At 44.4% G+C, this 25,557-nt stretch overlaps 1 protein-coding gene across 1 annotated transcript in view; it reads left to right on the forward strand.

The window, feature by feature from the left end:
• The window catches only part of LOC126218493 (fibril-forming collagen alpha chain-like), a 48,812-nt gene extending 29,388 nt beyond the window's left edge, over positions 1 to 19,424 (forward strand). Inside the window, exon 2 of the mRNA XM_049942125.1 lies at positions 19,255 to 19,424. Coding sequence (XP_049798082.1) covers positions 19,255 to 19,424 — 170 coding nt within the window. The remainder of the gene's footprint in view (positions 1 to 19,254) is intronic.
• The last annotated feature ends 6,133 nt before the right edge of the window (positions 19,425 to 25,557 follow it).

Raw genomic sequence — 25,557 nt, forward strand, 5'->3', positions numbered from 1 at the left:
TTAGGTGTGGTGTGGTGTTAGGTGTGGTGTGGTGTTAGGTGTGGTGTGGTGTTAGGTGTGGTGTGGTGTTAGGTGTGGTGTGGTGTTAGGTGTGGTGTGGTGTTAGGTGTGGTGTGGTGTTAGGTGTGGTGTGGTGTTAGGTGTGGTGTGGTGTGGTGTTAGGTGTGGTGTGGTGTTAGGTGTGGTGTGGTGTTAGGTGTGGTGTGGTGTTAGGTGTGGTGTGGTGTGGTGTTAGGTGTGGTGTGGTGTGGTGTTAGGTGTGGTGTGGTGTGGTGTTAGGTGTGGTGTGGTGTGGTGTTAGGTGTGGTGTGGTGTGGTGTTAGGTGTGGTGTGGTGTTAGGTGTGGTGTGGTGTTAGGTGTGGTGTGGTGTTAGGTGTGGTGTGGTGTTAGGTGTGGTGTGGTGTTAGGTGTGGTGTGGTGTTAGGTGTGGTGTGGTGTTAGGTGTGGTGTGGTGTTAGGTGTGGTGTGGTGTTAGGTGTGGTGTTAGGTGTGGTGTTAGGTGTGGTGTTAGGTGTGGTGTTAGGTGTGGTGTTAGGTGTGGTGTTAGGTGTGGTGTTAGGTGTGGTGTTAGGTGTGGTGTTAGGTGTGGTGTTAGGTGTGGTGTTAGGTGTGGTGTTAGGTGTGGTGTTAGGTGTGGTGTTAGGTGTGGTGTTAGGTGTGGTGTTAGGTGTGGTGTTAGGTGTGGTGTTAGGTGTGGTGTTAGGTGTGGTGTTAGGTGTGGTGTTAGGTGTGGTGTTAGGTGTGGTGTTAGGTGTGGTGTTAGGTGTGGTGTTAGGTGTGGTGTTAGGTGTGGTGTTAGGTGTGGTGTTAGGTGTGGTGTTAGGTGTGGTGTTAGGTGTGGTGTTAGGTGTGGTGTTAGGTGTGGTGTTAGGTGTGGTGTTAGGTGTGGTGTTAGGTGTGGTGTTAGGTGTGGTGTTAGGTGTGGTGTTAGGTGTGGTGTTAGGTGTGGTGTTAGGTGTGGTGTTAGGTGTGGTGTTAGGTGTGGTGTTAGGTGTGGTGTTAGGTGTGGTGTTAGGTGTGGTGTTAGGTGTGGTGTTAGGTGTGGTGTTAGGTGTGGTGTTAGGTGTGGTGTTAGGTGTGGTGTTAGGTGTGGTGTTAGGTGTGGTGTTAGGTGTGGTGTTAGGTGTGGTGTTAGGTGTGGTGTTAGGTGTGGTGTTAGGTGTGGTGTTAGGTGTGGTGTTAGGTGTGGTGTTAGGTGTGGTGTTAGGTGTGGTGTTAGGTGTGGTGTTAGGTGTGGTGTTAGGTGTGGTGTTAGGTGTGGTGTTAGGTGTGGTGTTAGGTGTGGTGTTAGGTGTGGTGTTAGGTGTGGTGTTAGGTGTGGTGTTAGGTGTGGTGTTAGGTGTGGTGTTAGGTGTGGTGTTAGGTGTGGTGTTAGGTGTGGTGTTAGGTGTGGTGTTAGGTGTGGTGTTAGGTGTGGTGTTAGGTGTGGTGTTAGGTGTGGTGTTAGGTGTGGTGTTAGGTGTGGTGTTAGGTGTGGTGTTAGGTGTGGTGTTAGGTGTGGTGTTAGGTGTGGTGTTAGGTGTGGTGTTAGGTGTGGTGTTAGGTGTGGTGTTAGGTGTGGTGTTAGGTGTGGTGTTAGGTGTGGTGTTAGGTGTGGTGTTAGGTGTGGTGTTAGGTGTGGTGTTAGGTGTGGTGTTAGGTGTGGTGTTAGGTGTGGTGTTAGGTGTGGTGTTAGGTGTGGTGTTAGGTGTGGTGTTAGGTGTGGTGTTAGGTGTGGTGTTAGGTGTGGTGTTAGGTGTGGTGTTAGGTGTGGTGTTAGGTGTGGTGTTAGGTGTGGTGTTAGGTGTGGTGTTAGGTGTGGTGTTAGGTGTGGTGTTAGGTGTGGTGTTAGGTGTGGTGTTAGGTGTGGTGTTAGGTGTGGTGTTAGGTGTGGTGTTAGGTGTGGTGTTAGGTGTGGTGTTAGGTGTGGTGTTAGGTGTGGTGTTAGGTGTGGTGTTAGGTGTGGTGTTAGGTGTGGTGTTAGGTGTGGTGTTAGGTGTGGTGTTAGGTGTGGTGTTAGGTGTGGTGTTAGGTGTGGTGTTAGGTGTGGTGTTAGGTGTGGTGTTAGGTGTGGTGTTAGGTGTGGTGTTAGGTGTGGTGTTAGGTGTGGTGTTAGGTGTGGTGTTAGGTGTGGTGTTAGGTGTGGTGTTAGGTGTGGTGTTAGGTGTGGTGTTAGGTGTGGTGTTAGGTGTGGTGTTAGGTGTGGTGTTAGGTGTGGTGTTAGGTGTGGTGTTAGGTGTGGTGTTAGGTGTGGTGTTAGGTGTGGTGTTAGGTGTGGTGTTAGGTGTGGTGTTAGGTGTGGTGTTAGGTGTGGTGTTAGGTGTGGTGTTAGGTGTGGTGTTAGGTGTGGTGTTAGGTGTGGTGTTAGGTGTGGTGTTAGGTGTGGTGTTAGGTGTGGTGTTAGGTGTGGTGTTAGGTGTGGTGTTAGGTGTGGTGTTAGGTGTGGTGTTAGGTGTGGTGTTAGGTGTGGTGTTAGGTGTGGTGTTAGGTGTGGTGTTAGGTGTGGTGTTAGGTGTGGTGTTAGGTGTGGTGTTAGGTGTGGTGTTAGGTGTGGTGTTAGGTGTGGTGTTAGGTGTGGTGTTAGGTGTGGTGTTAGGTGTGGTGTTAGGTGTGGTGTTAGGTGTGGTGTTAGGTGTGGTGTTAGGTGTGGTGTTAGGTGTGGTGTTAGGTGTGGTGTTAGGTGTGGTGTTAGGTGTGGTGTTAGGTGTGGTGTTAGGTGTGGTGTTAGGTGTGGTGTTAGGTGTGGTGTTAGGTGTGGTGTTAGGTGTGGTGTTAGGTGTGGTGTTAGGTGTGGTGTTAGGTGTGGTGTTAGGTGTGGTGTTAGGTGTGGTGTTAGGTGTGGTGTTAGGTGTGGTGTTAGGTGTGGTGTTAGGTGTGGTGTTAGGTGTGGTGTTAGGTGTGGTGTTAGGTGTGGTGTTAGGTGTGGTGTTAGGTGTGGTGTTAGGTGTGGTGTTAGGTGTGGTGTTAGGTGTGGTGTTAGGTGTGGTGTTAGGTGTGGTGTTAGGTGTGGTGTTAGGTGTGGTGTTAGGTGTGGTGTTAGGTGTGGTGTTAGGTGTGGTGTTAGGTGTGGTGTTAGGTGTGGTGTTAGGTGTGGTGTTAGGTGTGGTGTTAGGTGTGGTGTTAGGTGTGGTGTTAGGTGTGGTGTTAGGTGTGGTGTTAGGTGTGGTGTTAGGTGTGGTGTTAGGTGTGGTGTTAGGTGTGGTGTTAGGTGTGGTGTTAGGTGTGGTGTTAGGTGTGGTGTTAGGTGTGGTGTTAGGTGTGGTGTTAGGTGTGGTGTTAGGTGTGGTGTTAGGTGTGGTGTTAGGTGTGGTGTTAGGTGTGGTGTTAGGTGTGGTGTTAGGTGTGGTGTTAGGTGTGGTGTTAGGTGTGGTGTTAGGTGTGGTGTTAGGTGTGGTGTTAGGTGTGGTGTTAGGTGTGGTGTTAGGTGTGGTGTTAGGTGTGGTGTTAGGTGTGGTGTTAGGTGTGGTGTTAGGTGTGGTGTTAGGTGTGGTGTTAGGTGTGGTGTTAGGTGTGGTGTTAGGTGTGGTGTTAGGTGTGGTGTTAGGTGTGGTGTTAGGTGTGGTGTTAGGTGTGGTGTTAGGTGTGGTGTTAGGTGTGGTGTTAGGTGTGGTGTTAGGTGTGGTGTTAGGTGTGGTGTTAGGTGTGGTGTTAGGTGTGGTGTTAGGTGTGGTGTTAGGTGTGGTGTTAGGTGTGGTGTTAGGTGTGGTGTTAGGTGTGGTGTTAGGTGTGGTGTTAGGTGTGGTGTTAGGTGTGGTGTTAGGTGTGGTGTTAGGTGTGGTGTTAGGTGTGGTGTTAGGTGTGGTGTTAGGTGTGGTGTTAGGTGTGGTGTTAGGTGTGGTGTTAGGTGTGGTGTTAGGTGTGGTGTTAGGTGTGGTGTTAGGTGTGGTGTTAGGTGTGGTGTTAGGTGTGGTGTTAGGTGTGGTGTTAGGTGTGGTGTTAGGTGTGGTGTTAGGTGTGGTGTTAGGTGTGGTGTTAGGTGTGGTGTTAGGTGTGGTGTTAGGTGTGGTGTTAGGTGTGGTGTTAGGTGTGGTGTTAGGTGTGGTGTTAGGTGTGGTGTTAGGTGTGGTGTTAGGTGTGGTGTTAGGTGTGGTGTTAGGTGTGGTGTTAGGTGTGGTGTTAGGTGTGGTGTTAGGTGTGGTGTTAGGTGTGGTGTTAGGTGTGGTGTTAGGTGTGGTGTTAGGTGTGGTGTTAGGTGTGGTGTTAGGTGTGGTGTTAGGTGTGGTGTTAGGTGTGGTGTTAGGTGTGGTGTTAGGTGTGGTGTTAGGTGTGGTGTTAGGTGTGGTGTTAGGTGTGGTGTTAGGTGTGGTGTTAGGTGTGGTGTTAGGTGTGGTGTTAGGTGTGGTGTTAGGTGTGGTGTTAGGTGTGGTGTTAGGTGTGGTGTTAGGTGTGGTGTTAGGTGTGGTGTTAGGTGTGGTGTTAGGTGTGGTGTTAGGTGTGGTGTTAGGTGTGGTGTTAGGTGTGGTGTTAGGTGTGGTGTTAGGTGTGGTGTTAGGTGTGGTGTTAGGTGTGGTGTTAGGTGTGGTGTTAGGTGTGGTGTTAGGTGTGGTGTTAGGTGTGGTGTTAGGTGTGGTGTTAGGTGTGGTGTTAGGTGTGGTGTTAGGTGTGGTGTTAGGTGTGGTGTTAGGTGTGGTGTTAGGTGTGGTGTTAGGTGTGGTGTTAGGTGTGGTGTTAGGTGTGGTGTTAGGTGTGGTGTTAGGTGTGGTGTTAGGTGTGGTGTTAGGTGTGGTGTTAGGTGTGGTGTTAGGTGTGGTGTTAGGTGTGGTGTTAGGTGTGGTGTTAGGTGTGGTGTTAGGTGTGGTGTTAGGTGTGGTGTTAGGTGTGGTGTTAGGTGTGGTGTTAGGTGTGGTGTTAGGTGTGGTGTTAGGTGTGGTGTTAGGTGTGGTGTTAGGTGTGGTGTTAGGTGTGGTGTTAGGTGTGGTGTTAGGTGTGGTGTTAGGTGTGGTGTTAGGTGTGGTGTTAGGTGTGGTGTTAGGTGTGGTGTTAGGTGTGGTGTTAGGTGTGGTGTTAGGTGTGGTGTTAGGTGTGGTGTTAGGTGTGGTGTTAGGTGTGGTGTTAGGTGTGGTGTTAGGTGTGGTGTTAGGTGTGGTGTTAGGTGTGGTGTTAGGTGTGGTGTTAGGTGTGGTGTTAGGTGTGGTGTTAGGTGTGGTGTTAGGTGTGGTGTTAGGTGTGGTGTTAGGTGTGGTGTTAGGTGTGGTGTTAGGTGTGGTGTTAGGTGTGGTGTTAGGTGTGGTGTTAGGTGTGGTGTTAGGTGTGGTGTTAGGTGTGGTGTTAGGTGTGGTGTTAGGTGTGGTGTTAGGTGTGGTGTTAGGTGTGGTGTTAGGTGTGGTGTTAGGTGTGGTGTTAGGTGTGGTGTTAGGTGTGGTGTTAGGTGTGGTGTTAGGTGTGGTGTTAGGTGTGGTGTTAGGTGTGGTGTTAGGTGTGGTGTTAGGTGTGGTGTTAGGTGTGGTGTTAGGTGTGGTGTTAGGTGTGGTGTTAGGTGTGGTGTTAGGTGTGGTGTTAGGTGTGGTGTTAGGTGTGGTGTTAGGTGTGGTGTTAGGTGTGGTGTTAGGTGTGGTGTTAGGTGTGGTGTTAGGTGTGGTGTTAGGTGTGGTGTTAGGTGTGGTGTTAGGTGTGGTGTTAGGTGTGGTGTTAGGTGTGGTGTTAGGTGTGGTGTTAGGTGTGGTGTTAGGTGTGGTGTTAGGTGTGGTGTTAGGTGTGGTGTTAGGTGTGGTGTTAGGTGTGGTGTTAGGTGTGGTGTTAGGTGTGGTGTTAGGTGTGGTGTTAGGTGTGGTGTTAGGTGTGGTGTTAGGTGTGGTGTTAGGTGTGGTGTTAGGTGTGGTGTTAGGTGTGGTGTTAGGTGTGGTGTTAGGTGTGGTGTTAGGTGTGGTGTTAGGTGTGGTGTTAGGTGTGGTGTTAGGTGTGGTGTTAGGTGTGGTGTTAGGTGTGGTGTTAGGTGTGGTGTTAGGTGTGGTGTTAGGTGTGGTGTTAGGTGTGGTGTTAGGTGTGGTGTTAGGTGTGGTGTTAGGTGTGGTGTTAGGTGTGGTGTTAGGTGTGGTGTTAGGTGTGGTGTTAGGTGTGGTGTTAGGTGTGGTGTTAGGTGTGGTGTTAGGTGTGGTGTTAGGTGTGGTGTTAGGTGTGGTGTTAGGTGTGGTGTTAGGTGTGGTGTTAGGTGTGGTGTTAGGTGTGGTGTTAGGTGTGGTGTTAGGTGTGGTGTTAGGTGTGGTGTTAGGTGTGGTGTTAGGTGTGGTGTTAGGTGTGGTGTTAGGTGTGGTGTTAGGTGTGGTGTTAGGTGTGGTGTTAGGTGTGGTGTTAGGTGTGGTGTTAGGTGTGGTGTTAGGTGTGGTGTTAGGTGTGGTGTTAGGTGTGGTGTTAGGTGTGGTGTTAGGTGTGGTGTTAGGTGTGGTGTTAGGTGTGGTGTTAGGTGTGGTGTTAGGTGTGGTGTTAGGTGTGGTGTTAGGTGTGGTGTTAGGTGTGGTGTTAGGTGTGGTGTTAGGTGTGGTGTTAGGTGTGGTGTTAGGTGTGGTGTTAGGTGTGGTGTTAGGTGTGGTGTTAGGTGTGGTGTTAGGTGTGGTGTTAGGTGTGGTGTTAGGTGTGGTGTTAGGTGTGGTGTTAGGTGTGGTGTTAGGTGTGGTGTTAGGTGTGGTGTTAGGTGTGGTGTTAGGTGTGGTGTTAGGTGTGGTGTTAGGTGTGGTGTTAGGTGTGGTGTTAGGTGTGGTGTTAGGTGTGGTGTTAGGTGTGGTGTTAGGTGTGGTGTTAGGTGTGGTGTTAGGTGTGGTGTTAGGTGTGGTGTTAGGTGTGGTGTTAGGTGTGGTGTTAGGTGTGGTGTTAGGTGTGGTGTTAGGTGTGGTGTTAGGTGTGGTGTTAGGTGTGGTGTTAGGTGTGGTGTTAGGTGTCTGTTACTGGGGGTGTTTGTTGTGCGTGTCCTGAGCTCTGGGGCTCCTCTGAGCGTCCCGCGCTGCTGGGGCTGCCAGCGACCACTCCAGCGAAGGATACTCCACTTCTTACTGGGCGCGGGGGCGGTTTCGGAACTGTGATGGCGATAGGTTTAGCGTGTTTAGCTATTTTGCGCCTCAGAGCTTCTTTGTATGCAATGCCCCCCTGTAGTTTTCCGCATGGGCAGTACCACAATTGGCGCACTTGCGAGGTGCTGTGTTGGGGAGTTTGCACTGTTGAGTCGTGTGACCGCCAGCGCAAATGAGGCAGCGGCGAGCGAGACCGCATCGGATTCCCGCCTGCGCAAACCGCTCACCGTTGTGGCATTGTTGGGGGGTGCGCGGCGTATTGTGTATTGTGTATGTCTACACTGACGACCATATGAAGAAACAATTTTAGCTTCAACAGGTCGCGGGACTTGTCCGTGTCGGCCAATTGCCGGCCGCGGTGGTCTCGCGGTTCTAGGCTCGCAGTCCGGAACCGTGCGACTGCTACGGTCGCAGGTTCGAATCCTGCCTCGGGCATGGATGTGTGTGAAGTCCTTAGGCTAATTAGGTTTAAGTAGTTCTAAGTTCTAGGGGACTGATGACCACAGCTGTTAAGTCCCATGGTGCTCAGAGCCATTTGAAACATTTGTCGGCCAATTCCGCCATGTAGTTGTGCGATGGTCTCGCTGTGCCGAAGTATGTCATTCGGTTTACCCAAATGCACTCCCATCCGAGAGCGGCGAGTTCTTCGTGTACTGTCTCGACTGGGGTTCGTGAAGCTATCCCGTTGATCACGTACTGCTGTGTCTTTTTCAAGGACTGTTCTGTACGTGAAATGTTCTACATTCCTTTCTTTCTTTAAGAAATTGCAGCAGATTCGTGTAGTCTGTTTTGTTTGCCACCTACAGTGCGGCATGGTCCCCAGTGAGTTTTGAGTAGAATGTTGTGGGGTTGTGTTTTTTAATAAATTCTTTGTTCAGGAAGCTAAGGTCTCTATAGTTGTGTATGATGGCTGTTGGGAAGCCAGTCGCGGATTTGTTTGGATTCTGCGTAACTGCTTGTAAGTTCGAGAGTTCTGCAGTCGCAGGGTTGTTCGTGTTCGCCCCTGTGTTGGCGTTGTTAATTTGCGGTTTTGTTGGAGTTGGCAGCAGTTAGTGGGCTCACTTTTTTGTTTGTTTGGGGGCTGTTTGCGTCGCGGACCGACCTGCTGCCATGGTCCGTCTTCTGTGTTGGTTTTGTCCTCCGTCGGCTCTGACTCCGATTCCGCCGAAGCCTGGGCCGCCAGAGGTGAAAGAGGGGGCACATGTTTCGAGTTTTCAGCAGGCGCTTTTGTGTGTTTGTGTGTGGGGGGGGAGGGGGGAGCGGGGGGAGTATTGCTGTTTGTGGGTGTTCACCGCCCATCAACGGTGTGATCAGCTGTTGCTCTTCTGCAATCTGCTTGTGCTTCGAAGCAACTGCCTCTTGGAAATTGGACAGTGAGTCGGAAATGCTGGCGGGTGCAGCAGTCATTCCCGCCTCTTTAGCTGCAGCCTTGCTTCGTGGGGAAGCGCAGAAAGATCAGGCATCTTTGTTGCTTAGATGAATTTTATTCGGATAGAGAGGGGTGTACGACAATTTTGCTCTTTTTTTCGAAACGACAATTATTGCTTTTTTAGGCGAAAGTGCAGTGTATTGCGTCCCTACGGAAGAGGGGTGTCCCTACGACCTATCTGCGCGATGTGCAGTGCGCGGCACAAGACAGCGCAGATGGAAGAGAGCGGCCTACAGTGCGCGGGGTTATCCGATGTGAACGGGCCCCTTACCCTGAGATAACCCTACCAAAGAACTGGAGAGTCCCACTGGGGAGGTTTGCGACCGAAGTTGCGAGAAGTTGAGCCGATGCTGAAAATCAAATGGCTCTGAGCACTATGGGACTTAACTTCTGAGGTCATCAGTCCCCTAGAACGTAGAACTAATTAAACCTAACAAACCTAAGGACATTACACACATCCATGCCCGAGGCAGGATTCGAACCTGCGACCGAAGCGGTCGCGTGGTGCCAGACTGTAGCTCCTAGAACCGCTCGCCCACTCCGGCCGGCTGAGCCGAAGCTCTTGCCGCTTAGCGCCCGGAAGCTTTAAGCGGCTTGCGCTGGTTCGTGGCGCTCAGAAGAGCGTCACAGGCAGCTACGCCATGTGCCGAGAGCAGTGTTCCGTTCGGGTCGGCTGCTCTACTGCCATTGCAAAAGTATCCATGATTACCGGCGTCTCTGATGGCGCGCTCCTTCCTAGTGGGGGCCTTCTGATGGCACTGCTGCCTTAGGTCATTGTTCGCACCTCAGATCACACCTCCCAAGAAACAGACAGAAGGAGCAATCGGCACATTCCCAAGGTACCAGGTCGGACGTATGTCTTCTACTTGTCTACCTGGTTTGGGGAGTTACGCGTTTCCTTACATGTGGGAACGCGTATGTTGGCCTTCAGTCATACACAGGAGGGGGGGGAAAGAAGAAGTACGGAAGAGTAGAATTTTCAAATGCTGCAGAGGAAGGTAAAGAGAAGAATCAAGGAATGAGGAGGACAAACTATGGTGAGATTCTTTACATTGTAGAGATACAAGGAGAGAAACCACTTCATTCGGTCCGAAGAGGGCGAAGAGGGCGAAGAGGGCGAAGAGGGCGAAGAGGGCGAAGAGGGCGAAGAGGGCGAAGAGGGCGAAGAGGGCGAAGAGGGCGAAGAGGGCGAAGAGGGCGAAGAGGGCGAAGAGGGCGAAGAGGGCGAAGAGGGCGAAGAGGGCGAAGAGGGCGAAGAGGGCGAAGAGGGCGAAGAGGGCGAAGAGGGCGAAGAGGGCGAAGAGGGCGAAGAGGGCGAAGAGGGCGAAGAGGGCGAAGAGGGCGAAGAGGGCGAAGAGGGCGAAGAGGGCGAAGAGGGCGAAGAGGGCGAAGAGGGCGAAGAGGGCGAAGAGGGCGAAGAGGGCGAAGAGGGCGAAGAGGGCGAAGAGGGCGAAGAGGGCGAAGAGGGCGAAGAGGGCGAAGAGGGCGAAGAGGGCGAAGAGGGCGAAGAGGGCGAAGAGGGCGAAGAGGGCGAAGAGGGCGAAGAGGGCGAAGAGGGCAAAGAGGGCGAAGAGGGCGAAGAGGGCGAAGAGGGCGAAGAGGGCGAAGAGGGCGAAGAGGGCGAAGAGGGCGAAGAGGGCGAAGAGGGCGAAGAGGGCGAAGAGGGACGGTGCAATGGGGGGCTGAGGATTTGGGTTATTGAGGGATGTGGTATGGGATGGTATGCGGCCCAGAAAGGTAAGAGCTGTAAGAGCTGCACGAGCTCCTGGGCCCATGGTTGCCATGCACACATCTGAAGAAGAGTTGTGGACCTCCTGGGATCATACCACAGAGATGATGCCTACCACACACACTGCAATGGAGGGCCATAGGAAGAATGGAGTAGTGTTAGTCGCAAAGACAATGTAGCCCGCTGGCTTAACGTGAATCGTCGTGTTCTTTCTCAGACAAGGCGATAATTTATGGAGACCGAAACTGTATGTGAAAAGCAGGGCAGAAAGTGACATCAGGAAGAAGACGTTTACTTGGCTGTAAGGGCACGACGGCACCCCATTGAAACTGCACAGCAACACACGTCTGACTTCACAGGATCCACTGAAAGTTTTGTATCGAGGCAAACGTTGTAGAGAGACTTCGATGAAGTGGCCGTTATTGTTGAAGATCTGATGTGTCCCTGACTCGCCTTCAAAGGACGGAACTGTCTGGAGTGGAGTGTTGTTGTCAACATGCGACCCGTACAGTCAAAGTGTGTGCAGCATTATATTTCACGAATTACCCCCAATCTAGTCTGGACAGCGATCGAAGAGGATGACTAATTGCATGGGCAGGGTTTATATTTATTACTGGAACACCTGTTTATGAAACTGTATAGATGAATTGGAAATGTAATTGCTGTCAGGTATGGTGACGAAGTTTTGGCACATCATGTACAGTTGTTGCGAGGTGCTGTGCGCCCAAACTTCTTATTGATGGACGTTAGAACTCGACCTGAAAGTACAGATGGTTGACGTTTCCTTGGAAACAGAAGATACAGCACGAATGGTGTGGCGTGCTCGTTCTCCCAATCTAAATCCCATAGAGTAAATCTGGGATGCACTTGAGGGACGTGTTGCACCGCGCCACTATCCACCAACCGCTCTCCGAGATTTGTGGACAGCTCTGAAGGAGGAATGGGCATTATCGTCTCAACATTACATTGGTGACATTATCCAAAGCATGTTTCGTCGTTGTGAGGCCTGTATTGCCGACAGAGTTGGTTACGCCTCATAGTGAGCATATTAAGCAGTTGTTGTAAGTGCAAATTTGTTAACTTGTAAAAAATGAACACTTTTGTCTACTGTTATGTATGTTGCAGTTGCTTACATTCTATATTATTAATGTTGTTTCTGCTTTGCTATCACCTGTTTGCACTGTTTTGTAGGTAAATAAAAGCAACCTTGCAAAATTTCTGTTCGCTGCGAGCCAACGAGTGGGGGTTCACTGCGAGCCAACGAGAGGTCAGTTGATTGGTTGGCTGTTGAAATAAAGGCCATGAACTATTTTGTTAGCAGTCCCTTTTTCCGTGGTCACACATGTTTCTGATCAAGATCATACACCAAAAAATCTGGAAAGAGAAAAAGAATGTTTAAAACGAACTGTGTGAACACATTGAAGTGTAAAGTGGAAGAAGCAAGCCCAAAGTGGAAATATTAAGTTAATGAAAAGATTTACAACGAGTCAAAACAATATAGCAGATGGCATGATCCAGCTGATTGCAAGAATGATAAACGGTGAGGCAGCCACTCTGCGACGCAATACTATCGCTTGCCAAAAAACCCAAGTCAAGATAAACGCAGATGGTGGAAAGAAACGAAGTTGAAACACAGCGCCACAGGGGCAAGGATGAGTAATGATACGTCTGTGAACTTCTCTCCCAGGCCTGCACCTTACTTCCATTTTTAGACAGTGATAAAAACACGTGGTCTAGGGGTAGTGTCTTTGATTCATAATCGAAACTTTTCGGTCCCGGGTTCGAGCCCCGCCACTGCCTAAATTTTGATAAATAATCAGCATTGGCGGCCGAAGACTTCCGACATAAGAAGTCAGCCTCATTCTGCCAACGGCCTTGTCAAAGAGGGCGGAGGAGCGGATAGAGGTTCAGGGCACTCTCTTGTCCTAGGGGTGGGAAATTGCCCCTAAAGGCGGAAGAATCAGCAATGATCAACGACATGAGGATGCAGAAGGCAATGGAAACCACTGCATTAAAGACACGTAACGTGTATCCACAGGACATGTGGCCTGTATTTGAAGAAGTGTCATGATGATCTCTCCATTGGCAAAAGATTCCGGAATAGTCCCCCATTCGGATCTCCGGGAGGGGACTGCCAAGGGGGAAGTTACCATGAGAAAAAGATTGAATTATCAACGAAAGGATAACGTTTTACGAGTCGGGACGTGGAATGTCAAGCTTGAACGTGGTAGGGAAACTAGAAAATCTGAAAAGGGAAATGCAAAGGCTCAATCTAGATATAGTAGGGGTCAGTGAAGTGAAGTGGAAGGAAGACAAGGATTTCTGGTCAGATGAGTATCGGGTAATATCAACAGCAGCAGAAAATGGTATAACAGGTGTAGGATTCGTTATGAATAGGAACGTAGGGCAGAGGGTGTGTTTCTGTGAACAGTTCAGTGACCGGGTTGTTCTGATCAGAATCGACAGCAGACCAACACCGACAACGATAGTTCAGGTATACATGCCGACGTCGCAAGCTGAAGCTGAACAGATAGAGAAAGTGTATGAGGATATTGAAAGGGTAATGCAGTATGTAAAGGAGGACGAAAATCTAGTAGTCATGGGCGATTGGAATGCAGTTGTAGGGGAAGGAGTAGAAGAAAAGGTTACAGGAGAATATGGGCTTGGGACAAGGAATGAAAGAGGAGAAAGACTAATTGAGTTCTGTAACAAGTTTCCGCTAGTAATAGCGAATATCCTGTTCAAGAATCGCAAGAGGAGGAGGTATACCTGGAAAAGGCCGGGAGATACGGGAAGATTTCAATTCGATTACATCATGGTCAGACAGAGATTCCGAAATCAGATACTGGATTGTAAGGCGTACCCAGGAGCAGATATAGACTCAGATCACAATATAGTAGTGATGAAGAGTAGGCTGAAGTTCAAGACATTAGTCAGGAAGAATCAATACGCAAGGAAGTGGGATACGGAAGTGCTAAGGAATGACGAGATACGTTTGAAGTTCTCTAACGCTATAGATACAGCAATAAGGAATAGCGCAGTAGGCAGTACAGTTGAAGAGGAATGGACATCTCTAAAAAGGGCCATCACAGAAGTTGGGAAGGTGAACATAGGTACAAAGAAGGTAGCTGCGAAGAAACCATGGGTAACAGAAGAAATCCCTCAGTTGATTGATGAAAGGAGGAAGTACAAACACGTTCCGGGAAAATCAGGAATACAGAAATACAAGTCGCTGAGGAATGAAATAAATGAGAAGTGCAGGGAAGCGAAGACGAAATGGCTGCAGGAAAAATGTGAAGACATCGAAAAAGGTATGATTGTCGGAAGGACAGACTCAGCATACAGGAAAGTCAAAAGAACATTTGGTGACATTAAAAGCAACGGTGGTAACATTAAGAGTGCAACGGGAATTCCACTGTTAAATGCATAGGAGAGAGCAGATATGTGGAAAGAATACATTGAAAGCCTCTATGAGGGTGAAGATTTGTCTGATGTGATAGAAGAAGAAACGGGAGTCGATTTAGAAGAGATAGGGGATCCAGTATTAGAATCGGAATTTAAAAGAGCTTTGGAGGACTTACGGTCAAATAAGGCAGAAGGGATAGATGACATTCCATCAGAATTTCTAAAATCATTGGGGGAAGTGGCAACAAAACGACTATTCACGTTGGTGTGTAGAATATATGAGTCTGGCGATAAACCATCTGACTTTCGGAAAAGCATCATCCACACAATTCCGAAGACGGCAAGAGCTGACAAGTCCGAGAATTATCGCACAATCAGCTTAACAGCTCATGCATCGAAGCTGCTTACAAGAATGATATACAGAAGAATGGAAAAGAAAATTGAGACTGCGCTAGGTGACGATCAGTTTGGCCTTAGGAAAAGTAAAGGGACAAGAGAGGCAATTCTGACGTTACGGCTAATAATGGAAACAAGGCTAAAGAAAAATCAAGACACTTTCATAGGATTTGTCGACCTGGAAAAAGCGTTGACAATATAAAATCGTGCAAGCTGTTCGAGATTCTGAAACAAGTAGGGGTAAGCTATAGGGAGAGACGGGTCATATACAATATGTACAACAACCAAGAGGGAATAATAAGAGTGGACGATCAAGAACGAAGTGCTCGTATTAAGAAGGGTGTAAGACAAGGCTGTAGCCTTTCGCCCCTACTCTTCAATCTGTACATCGAGGAAGCAATGGTGGAAATAAAGGAATGGTTCAGGAGTGGAATTAAAATACAAGGTGAAAGGATATCAATGATACGATTCACTGATGACATTGCTATCCTGAGTGAAAGTGAAGAAGAATTAAATGATCTGCTGAACGGAATGAACAGTCTAATGAGTACACAGTATGGTTTGAGAGTAAATCGGAGAAAGACGAAGGTAATGAGAAGTAGTAGAAATGAGAACAGCGAGAAACTTAACATCAGGATTGATGGTCACAAAGTCAATGAAGTTGAGGAATTCTGCTACCTAGGCAGTAAAATAACCGATGACGGACGGAGCAAGGAGGACATCAAAAGCAGACTCGCTATGGCAAAAAAGGCATTTCTGGCCAAGAGAAGTCTACTCATATCAAATACCGGGCTTAATTTGAGGAAGAAATTTCTGAGGATGTACGTCTGGAGTACAGCATTGTATGGTAGTGAAACATGGGCTGTGGGAAAACCGGAACAGAAGAGAATCGAAGCATTTGAGATGTGGTGCTACAGACGAATGTTGAAAATTAGGTGGACTGATAAGGTAAGGAATGAGGAGGTTATACGCAGAATCGGAGAGGAAAGGAATATGTGGAAAACACTGGTAAGGAGAAGGGACAGGATGATAGGACATCTGCTAAGACATGAGGGAATGACTTCCATGGTACTAGAGGGAGCTGTAGAGGGCAAAAACTGTAGAGGAAGACAGAGATTGGAATACGTCAAGCAAATAATTGAGGACGTAGGTTGCAAGTGCTACTCTGAGATGAAGAGGTTAGCACAGGAAAGGAATTCGTGGCGGGCCGCATTAAACCAGTCGGTAGCCTGATGGAGAAAAAAAAAAAACTCTCGAATGTAACTTGCAACTGGATTAGTTGTTGACGCATTGTCACCAGACACAGTTGGTAAGGCGTCTGGAAAGTTGAAAGACTTATAAAGGCACATTTGCATGCCGAGCGTGAGTTTCCGCGGAAACGCGAAATATTAATTAAATAAATAATCAGTGACAAATAAATAAAGCCTATGGCACACAACTGCAGCGCTGTGTCGCTGATAAAACAAAAGCATAATTACGTTACTCTTATGTTTGATTAAGAAGAGAGAGCTCTGGTAGAAGTGGTGCGAGAAGCACGTATTTTATTTTATTGTCTGGCACACCGCCATATTTTCATGTTATAGAAGAATACTGCGAGTTGCAACCACACTAGGCACTCGATTCTGAAAAGAATTTGTATTTGTAAAAGTAAGTAGGATTATGAACTGTAGGCAATTTCATTGAATATATCTGATTTAACTAACTATGTAACTTTTTTATGTTCAGTAGACAATCACCTCTGTACGACGTATTGGCATGGCTGGCAAATCATTGTAATATTGAGATTAGATTATGAGTCCGTACCTACCGCAGCAGTCTTTGGAAACGATTTAATTACGAAGTCCGATTATTTCAGTTTTATTTCACGGTCAACTACGAGTAACATTGCCTTTACCAAATAGCCATTGTCAAGCGTCTGATTCCGAATAATTAAACGTCCACGTTCCAGATAAGGAAATATCAATTACAACCAATCACAATCATATACATCACAAATAGTGAATAATTGAAATATTATATATATATATATATATATATATATATATATATATATATATATATATATATTATTTTATTTTATTTATTTTATATTGGCGACTGCGTGTCGGACTTGTTATTTTGTCATTTGTTACATTGTTCTTTTTGTTTCATGTCAAAAAATCAACTTTCTGGACCTGGACGTGAATGTATGAGAGATAATGAAAATCTGAAGATATTTTCCAATTCTAAAGTTTTGCCGGAAGACGCAATGAAACTTCCAGCAAAATAAGGTAAGACGCAGCATCTTTGCATTAGCAGGCTTGACCAGACATATAAATTCAGTGTATTAGCTTTTCAGTAAATTCTGTAGTGTTTCTTTCGCGCATAACAGTTTTCAGTAATAAATTCCATTCTCAGTACTTTTCCCTAAACAATAACGTATGCAACAATACCAATACACGAGTGTACAATATGGCCGACTTCTGTACGATATGATGTAACATGGCCAGCAGCCATTACCAATAATCTCAAATTCAGTTTATATTTTTAAATTAACGGACAGCCATTGTTGCTACGAGCGATTCATGCTCAACTGCATCTTATTTTAAAATCAGTGTCAAATATTTTCTTGAAACATATATCACGTGTGGCATGGTAATAACTAGAAATCAATACGCAAAAATGGAACAGCAAAGACGTACTATTCAGACACAATCCGACTCGGACGAGAGACAAATGTTAGAAAATGACTTTACGACAGCAACCGGTAGTGACGATTTATCAAACATTGACGCAAGTGTTGACGGAAATTTTGACAATAGCCCGTCCACCACAAAAATTTCAAAGTCTCAGTCAGAGCCCATGTTAATGCATGACGTCACGTCTAATGACGCGGCGGGGGCACAGACCTTGCAAACGGTAAACATTGCCGACATGTTACAAATGTTAATGAAACAGAACGCGGAAAACATGGCAACCTTAAAGACACAAAATGAACAGTTAAAGACACAAAATAACGAAATTAAATCTGACCTCATAGCACTCAAGACAGGTAGTGACACTTTGTGTAAACGTGTGGAACTTATAGACGCCACACTGACCAAACAGATGAATGAACTCAGTACTAAATTTTCCCAGCTTAATACGAGACAAGAAAAGACTACAACTGACGTAGCACTTTTACAGACACAAGTAAAAAACCTTAATGTCACGTGTGAAGTTCTTACTGAACAAATTCAAACATATCCTTTAGTGCACGACAACCTTGAAAGACGAATTACTGACGTGCAGAATAAATTTGACAATGTTGAACAACACCTGACTGACATCTTACAATCTGATGCCACAGCTCATTTTCAAAACATTGATAAAGAATTTCATGATTGGGTAGTGAACAAAGACAAACATTTTGATAGATGCTTACGTGAAAATTTACCAACAATTGTGCACGACTCCGTAGCGGAATACATGACTAATAACAAACAGCTGATCAGTGATGCAGTACAATCCGTCACTGCACCCATGAGAGAATTCACCGATCGACCACAGACTGAATGTAACGAAAATATCAGTCAAAATTCACAGTTCAGGAACCAATATACATTCGAGTATGACACACACATACCGCACACGACAAACACACAAGAACAAAACACACCACGACTACAATACATACCACGATGTGCAAACACAAACACAAGCTATTATCATGGCAAACCACAGCAACGTTATCGTAATTACTCGCCAGCTGAACATAGCAGTAATTACAGTGGAATAAATCCATATCACAATGCGAAGGAAGAAGAAAGCTTAATGAAACACAGGCAATTTCAGATTTTTATCCCAGAAAAACGAACCATTCATCCGGTGATTTTTCTTAAATCTTTTAGTAACGCATTTCCACGCACTTGGAGTGACCGGAAAAAGATTTCATATATTGTCGGTTACATCCAAGGTGATGCAGCTGTCTGGGCATACAGTCAAGCTGACGTATGTACCACGTACAGTGAGTTTGAGCGAGCTTTTCTGAACAAATTCTGGTCGCAATCCGTCCAGGAGCGACTCAGAAGACAAATTCTAGAACCTGAAATTTTTAACAGTAAAAATGGCAACTTACGCAGATATTTTGAAAAATACTTGAACATGGGACACTTTTTAGACGAACCAGTCGCAACACGCGATATACTCCGTGCGTTGAAGGCCAAATTGCCTTTCAACATTAAAGAAAAACTCCTACATATCCCGGATGACGATTCAGATTATTTCTTAACAGCTTTAGATTCGGTTGACATGTTACTTGAAGATCAGCGCTTCGCGCGGCAAAACAGCAGCCACAATGTTTACACTAGTGGAATGCAAAACATGCAGGCTTGCCAACTCAATTCTGGCGCGCCCACAGTTGGATACGCGGTACAGCAAAAACAGCAAACTCACATGCCGTCTCAATACGGAAATCAAAATCAACACGCGTATTCCAATACAAACAATAGTTACAACAGTAATAACACTTCATGCGGCAATCCATACAAAAGGCACCGCGGTAATAACTACAACGGTAACAACGGATACAAAGGGAACGACAAAAGCACAAACAGAAATAGAAATAATAATAACTACGAGCCAAGACAGCGTCACGGCTGGACTCTTAACGATCAGTACTTTCATTCAAACACTGCTTTACCACAGCAGCCACCAGGACAAAATTGGAGCATACCTTACGACCGACAGGTAAGTTATAATGCGCAACAGCAACAAGAACCGCAAAAGTTTGGAGAGCACAATAGGCAATATCCGAATGTGAATATAATAGAAATGACACCTGATACACAACCTCAATCTGTGTCAGTACCTAGTACTTTTTCTAGGCTACCCTGGTCTTCAAATATTTTCTTGTTTGCTCGATCGTCCAGTGTAAGTCTCTCAACACGTACATTCACTCTGTATACATATGTCACAATCTTGTTAATTATAACTGCACTATATTTATTGGCAAAAAAGCTAAATTCGTCAGTCAAATTATACTGACTAAGTGTACTAAAGTTATGCGCATTTTCATCATATTTCTCAAGCGATGCCATTTTCCCATACTCGAAACGTAAAGAGTCCGACTGAGTATACTCTGTCCGCCACTTGCACATACGGCCAAAGTAAGGCCTAGTCAGAATCGGACGTCTCCGACGGATCCACCGTCTGCGGCGTGCACGACCTGTCACCGTTAATGTTAAGAATAAACCAGGAATGGTAATAAAGCATCGTGGACTTGTAATATTTGTTTCGAATGAATTTAATATTGGTGAAGAGGCACTTATATCCCGACTTCGGGTTGTTCATGCAGATTGCCACATATTGCATTGTATAAATGTTAAACAGGAGGTGGCGTCGGACGCGTCGGACAATGATGTTGAGGCGGAGACCATTAATATATCGTCGGATGAAGCGGAGTATGTGGCCTCGCCGTGCACGCCGCAGACGGTGGATCCGTCGGAGACGTCCGATTCTGACTAGGCCTTACTTTGGCCGTATGTGCAAGTGGCGGACAGAGTATACTCAGTCGGACTCTTTACGTTTCGAGTATGGGAAAATGGCATCGCTTGAGAAATATGATGAAAATGCGCATAACTTTAGTACACTTAGTCAGTATAATTTGACTGACGAATTTAGCTTTTTTGCCAATAAATATAGTGCAGTTATAATTAACAAGTTTGTGACATATGTATACAGAGTGAATGTACGTGTTGAGAGACTTACACTGGACGATCGAGCAAACAAGAAAATATTTGAAGACCAGGGTAGCCTAGAAAAAGTTAGAATAGCATGTTCTAATAAGTTGGGACCTTTTAGTTTAAAGCCTGATAAATCATCTGGCGTACCGTGGAGGAAATATAGTAGACGTATTCATTTTAAGTATGTAACGTATTCAAAACCTGAAACAAGTGCATACATAACAAAAGTAAGAAATTGGGGTGAATTGGAAAATCAATGTAAATGTAAAAACAAATTATTTCATCGAACTAACCCATTTTATGTTGGATTGCAAATTGCCGGTGATGAACACAAATGAAATTGTTTTAGCATCTACTACTGGTGTAGTAGGTGGGATTCCAACTACTATTATCTTAGATACAGGTGCAGCTGTGAGCGTTTTGTCTTTTAATTTCTATAAAAAAATGTGTGAATTGGAGCCTGTGCCTGAGTTTCCTGCTCAAAACTGTAAAATAACTACTGCACTAGGTAATAAGTCATGTAGGGTTACGAAGCAAGTTTTTGTAAACATTAAAATAGGTAATGGAACCGTACAATGGCCATTCCTGGTTGTACAAAACGTTGTGACAAATTGCATATTAGGAATAGATATTATGAGCGAGAAGGACTGCATTATAGACTTCTCCGAAGGTAAATGTATTTTAAAGGATAAAGGCAGTGTAATTATTATTGATTTGGACAGGAGAACTCTAAAGCATGACAAACACTGTACAGGGTACAAGGTTCAGTTAGTACTTGACAATGACATTCAAGACACGCACACACACTCATCTGACACAGAGCTAATGGACTTGAAAACATTGCTTGATCATAAGATAAATGAAGCTACAGCTCTCAGTGCACATGAACGTATAAAACTACAGGAAGTGTTATCCAAATATTTACAAGTTTTTACCAAACGAATAGGTGTTATCAACACGTATGTGTACAAGATTGAAGTTAAGCCTCACAAGATCTTCTACCACAAGACATATAACGTACCGTTATCTCAACGACCTGCTGCGTGGCAAGAATTAAAACAAATGTTAGACTGGAAGGTCATTGAACCATCCACCTCACCTTACTGTAGTCCTCTACTTGTTGTCAAAAAATCAAATGGAAGCATTAGGTTAGTGTTAGACGCACGAGCAATTAATGAAATAATTTTACCAGTTCACACAAAACCCGAAAATTTAGAAGAGCAATTACAGAAATTTCTAGATGCAAAATATTTTTCCACAATAGATCTCGCTAATTCATTTTGGCAGGTGGGTATCACTCCTGATTCTCAGAAATATACTGCATTTATGTTCGGGGGGTGAACCTATCAGTTTTGTGTTCTACCTTTCGGACTGAATGTCAGTTCTGGGGTATTCATTACAGCCCTGGATACCGTGCTTGGCGACGATTTAGTTGAGACAGTCACACACTATGTAGATGATATACTGATAGCTACACAGTCTTGGAATGAACACGTTGACACACTTCAAAGAATTTTAGAAAAATTTGCACAAGCTGGAGTCACAGCCAATCTTAGAAAATCAAAATTTGGTTGCAGTGAGATAAAATATTTAGGACATATCATTAATTCACAGGGCATACGTCCTGATCCCAGTAAATTAGATGCTATCAGAAACTTTCCTAGCCCTCGAACTAAAAAGCAGTTAAAATCATTCCTTGGGCTATGTTCATTTTTCAGACGTTTTTTGCCACAACCACTTTTGAACAGTAAACATCTGCTAAATCTACTCAGAAAGAATCAAGTTTGGATCTGGTCAGAACAGTGCCAGAATGACTTTAATACAATTAAACATGCCTTAGTGAATGCAAACTTATTGAGCCATCCAGATTTCAATTTAGATTTTTGTATGACTTGTGACGCTTCACGTACTGGCTTGGGATGTTGCTTATTTCAAGTTGTAAAGAATAAAGAAAAGGAACAGATAAGAATTATTGGGTTTGCGAGTCGTACTTTATCTGAATGTGAGCGTACATACTCCACTATTGAGTTAGAAACACTTTCCATAGTATGGGCATTCAAGAAATTCAATTATTATTTATTTGGAAAACATACAGTAATTTACACTGACCACCAGGCCCTGACATTTTTGTTAACTTGTAAACTTGTACATCCTAGACTATCACGATGGGCAGTTACACTTCAGAACTACTCTTTTGAAATTAAATACATAAGAGGTAAGGACAACACCATTGCAGACGCTTTGTCTAGACTTCCACAAGGTATGAATGATACCAACAGTGACTTGGAAAATGTAAATGACTACAGGATTCTCTTAATGCAAGATAAGCAGTATCACCAATATTATATTGATATGTGCAGAAACATGGCTGAATTACAAAAATCTGATCCTCACTGGTATAAGATAATAACATTACTGGTAGAAAAACACAATCATCCTTTGACTAGGTATTACAAGTTACACAATGATGTGTTATTTTATCGCCGACATCCAAATGCTACTAACTGGTGTGTATGCATTCCCAAAGAGTCTGAACGTAATCTGATTTGGCACACACACTTAGTTTGGGGTCATTATGGGACGAAAAAGTGTTTGGCAAAGCTCAACACATACTGTTATTTTAGCAATATGAGAAGAAAAATTTACAGGGAACTGAAAACATGTGTCATATGTCAAAAATCAAAACCTCAGAATTTATCCACAAAAACAGATTTACATTCTATTTTACCCAGTAAACCCCTGGAAATTCTGTGTACTGACATCAGTGGACCGCATCCAGCAAGCTCTGGAGGCGTCAAATATATCTTAGCTTTTTACGATATATTTTCTAAACATGTAAAACTTTATGCTTTAAAATCCGCCACTGCAAGTGCTATAATACGAAGATTCTCAAGTGATTACCTGACGCACGTGGGAAAACCTAAAGCAATTCTATCAGATAATGCAGCATACTACTCTGGGTACAAATGGAGAAATTTCTTGAAGGACAATAACATTAAAAGTATATTTATTTCGAGGTTTAGTCCACAATGTAACGCGACTGAGAGACTTTTCCGAGAATTAAACCGATTCATGAGGACCTATATCTCATCAAAACATACTAATTGGGTGTCCTACCTAAGTCTTTTCGAAGACGTACACAATAACTTAAATATTTACGATACAAATTACACACCTAACGAGATCATGTTCAATTGCAAACAGAACGATCAGTGGATAGAACCATTACCTAAGTTGTCAGACAAGGAAATCACACCAGAACAGAAAATAAAAGAAGTTTTGACTACGCTGACACATCACGCACAGATACGAAACAAACATCACAGAAACACAATAAAAAGAAAACAAAAATTCGAGGTAGGAATGCTTGTACTACTTCGTACTCATCATAAATCTGTAGCACTAAAACGACGCAACGCTAAGTGGCGTCTGCTATATGAAGGACCTTATATAATTATTAACATACCGCATCCTGGTGCGTATCTGTTACAACATCGTAGAACTAACAAAATTATTGGGCTATACGCACACCGAGATCTTAGAGCATTTCATGCGGAATAATGTCAAAGTCATACCCATCAAAACATTGCTAAGCAACTCGAAAAACTCTGTTGCTACAACACAGATAGTAAGTAGTATAGAAATTTTCATTTCAGCGGTTCCAGTGACGCAGTTGAAGGCAGAAGAACTCTTCTTTCAGCGCGCGCCACCACCTGGAAGACGGAATATTAAAATAAAATTTATGTTTACGTAGCAGTGAATGATATATTAATTTTTCACGAAACATTTGTTACTGTAGGTACCACTGACTTGGTATGACACCTGACGAACCGACAGACGTCATCTGTGAAGCGATCTTTTACTTCGAAAAATAGATTAGACGCACATCTCTCAACACGAAAAGCATCTATCAGTAGTCAAGGCCACACAGACACTATACACACACGCATAAAACGCGAGGAATCAAACATTTTCTCTCTTACTATTTTGAATATTTATTGAGTAGTGAAAATGCCTGGTCTTGCCTACTGATGTAATGAATGTTGTGTCTAACCAATCTTAATTTCAGATAACATCATAAAATAAACATCGATAAAATTCCAGCAAAACCGATAAAGAGGACGTCAATATCTGCAATTCATGTAATCAAATGTGACACAATGTAATAACCCATAGCTATGTAATGATGATGTAAACATGTTTATGTGCAACTGAATTATGTTTATGCTAAGAAAATATGTGACGTGTATATGTACGATTACTCATGTTTATTTTTCTTTCAATGATGTATAATGTAACTGTTACTATGTAAAAAATTGGAACGAAACGAGTGCCAAAAAGACATTGCATAGTGAACCACTGTTCACGGACATTAACGAACATTACTAACTCTGCAACCACGCAGAAACCTATGTGAAAGAAACGGTTAATGCCATTCATTATGCATCGTACCTATGTAAACGCGATGAACCATTTCTTTGATTAATAACTACGAACATTTAGGTGAGCTATATTCAGCAAAAAAAAAAAAAAAAAAAAAAAAAACTGAAAATGTGAAGTGCATAATTCGTGCATCGTCTAGTGACATTACTACAGTACCTAACTTCAATATGTTAAGTGGATTAAATGGACACAAAGTGCCTGTCCAGAAAACAACACGACGGGTGGAAGAATTTTGGTTGGAACTTCAGGGAATGAAATGTTCTCGAAATGTGACGGACACTCTTACCTGGACTGTCCAAGAATCGACGCCAGCTATGTGCCGTCCGAGGTTCTGCAACCAAGCTTCCACGGAATGTAAAAAACGAACTGCACGCGGACCAATTACTCGACGGGTCACGTCAGATCTGTAATAAACAATGCTTTTTGTCACAACGAACTGTAGCACAACGACTATAATGGAAATGGGAAATGGACACGCTTATGTATTAATCACGTTGTTATACAACGATGTTACTGTGATCAAGAAACTTTACCACGACGACACTAACCTGTAAAAAAATTATTGTGCAGCAGGTGAATATGAACTGAAATAACGTCACGATGTGTATAGGTCAACGCACCTGAAACATACGGACATTTTTCTTTGAAGTATTTCAAAACAATACTATGTATCTAAGCAACATTCAACAATCTAAGTTGTATTGTGTTATAACAAATATTGTAAATTTAAAACTAAGTTACCTGTCATAGAATGTAGTCTTCATATGAAATCTTGCTTGAATATTTTCTTTGTGCAACGATTTAGAAACGCGCGCACACGAACAGTATGAACTGCAATACTGTGCCGCGTGATCTAACTGTACAATATAACGGCAGTGCCGGAGTCACACAGACGCTTCTGCGCATGCGCGCACTCTATCTGCCAACATAAGAACTTTTACGGCGCACCCGCGTCATTCAAATTTTGTACATAATGTGTATAATGTGTGTAATGTAAGTCATGTAAATAGTTGTAGATAACTTAGATTTTTTTTGTGCCTTTAGGTGAATTGCTCGCCTGCAGGTGTGTCCTTTCGCCTCGCAATTCAGGGGGCAATATAAAGGCACATTTGCATGCCGAGCGTGAGTTTCCGCGGTAACGCGAAATATTAATTAAATAAATAATCAGTGACAAATAAATAAAGCCTATGGCACACAACTGCAGCGCTGTGTCGCTGATAAAACAAAAGCATAATTACGTTACTCTTATGTTTGATTAAGAAGAGAGAGCTCTGGTAGAAGTGGTGCGAGAAGCACGTATTTTATTTTATTGTCTGGCACACCGCCATATTTTCATGTTATAGAAGAATACTGCGAGTTGCAACCACACTAGGCACTCGATTCTGAAAAGAATTTGTATTTGTAAAAGTAAGTAGGATTATGAACTGTAGGCAATTTCATTGAATATATCTGATTTAACTAACTATGTAACT

The sequence above is a fragment of the Schistocerca nitens genome, unplaced genomic scaffold, assembly GCF_023898315.1.
Source record: "Schistocerca nitens isolate TAMUIC-IGC-003100 unplaced genomic scaffold, iqSchNite1.1 HiC_scaffold_115, whole genome shotgun sequence".
Classification (NCBI taxonomy): domain Eukaryota; kingdom Metazoa; phylum Arthropoda; class Insecta; order Orthoptera; family Acrididae; genus Schistocerca; species Schistocerca nitens.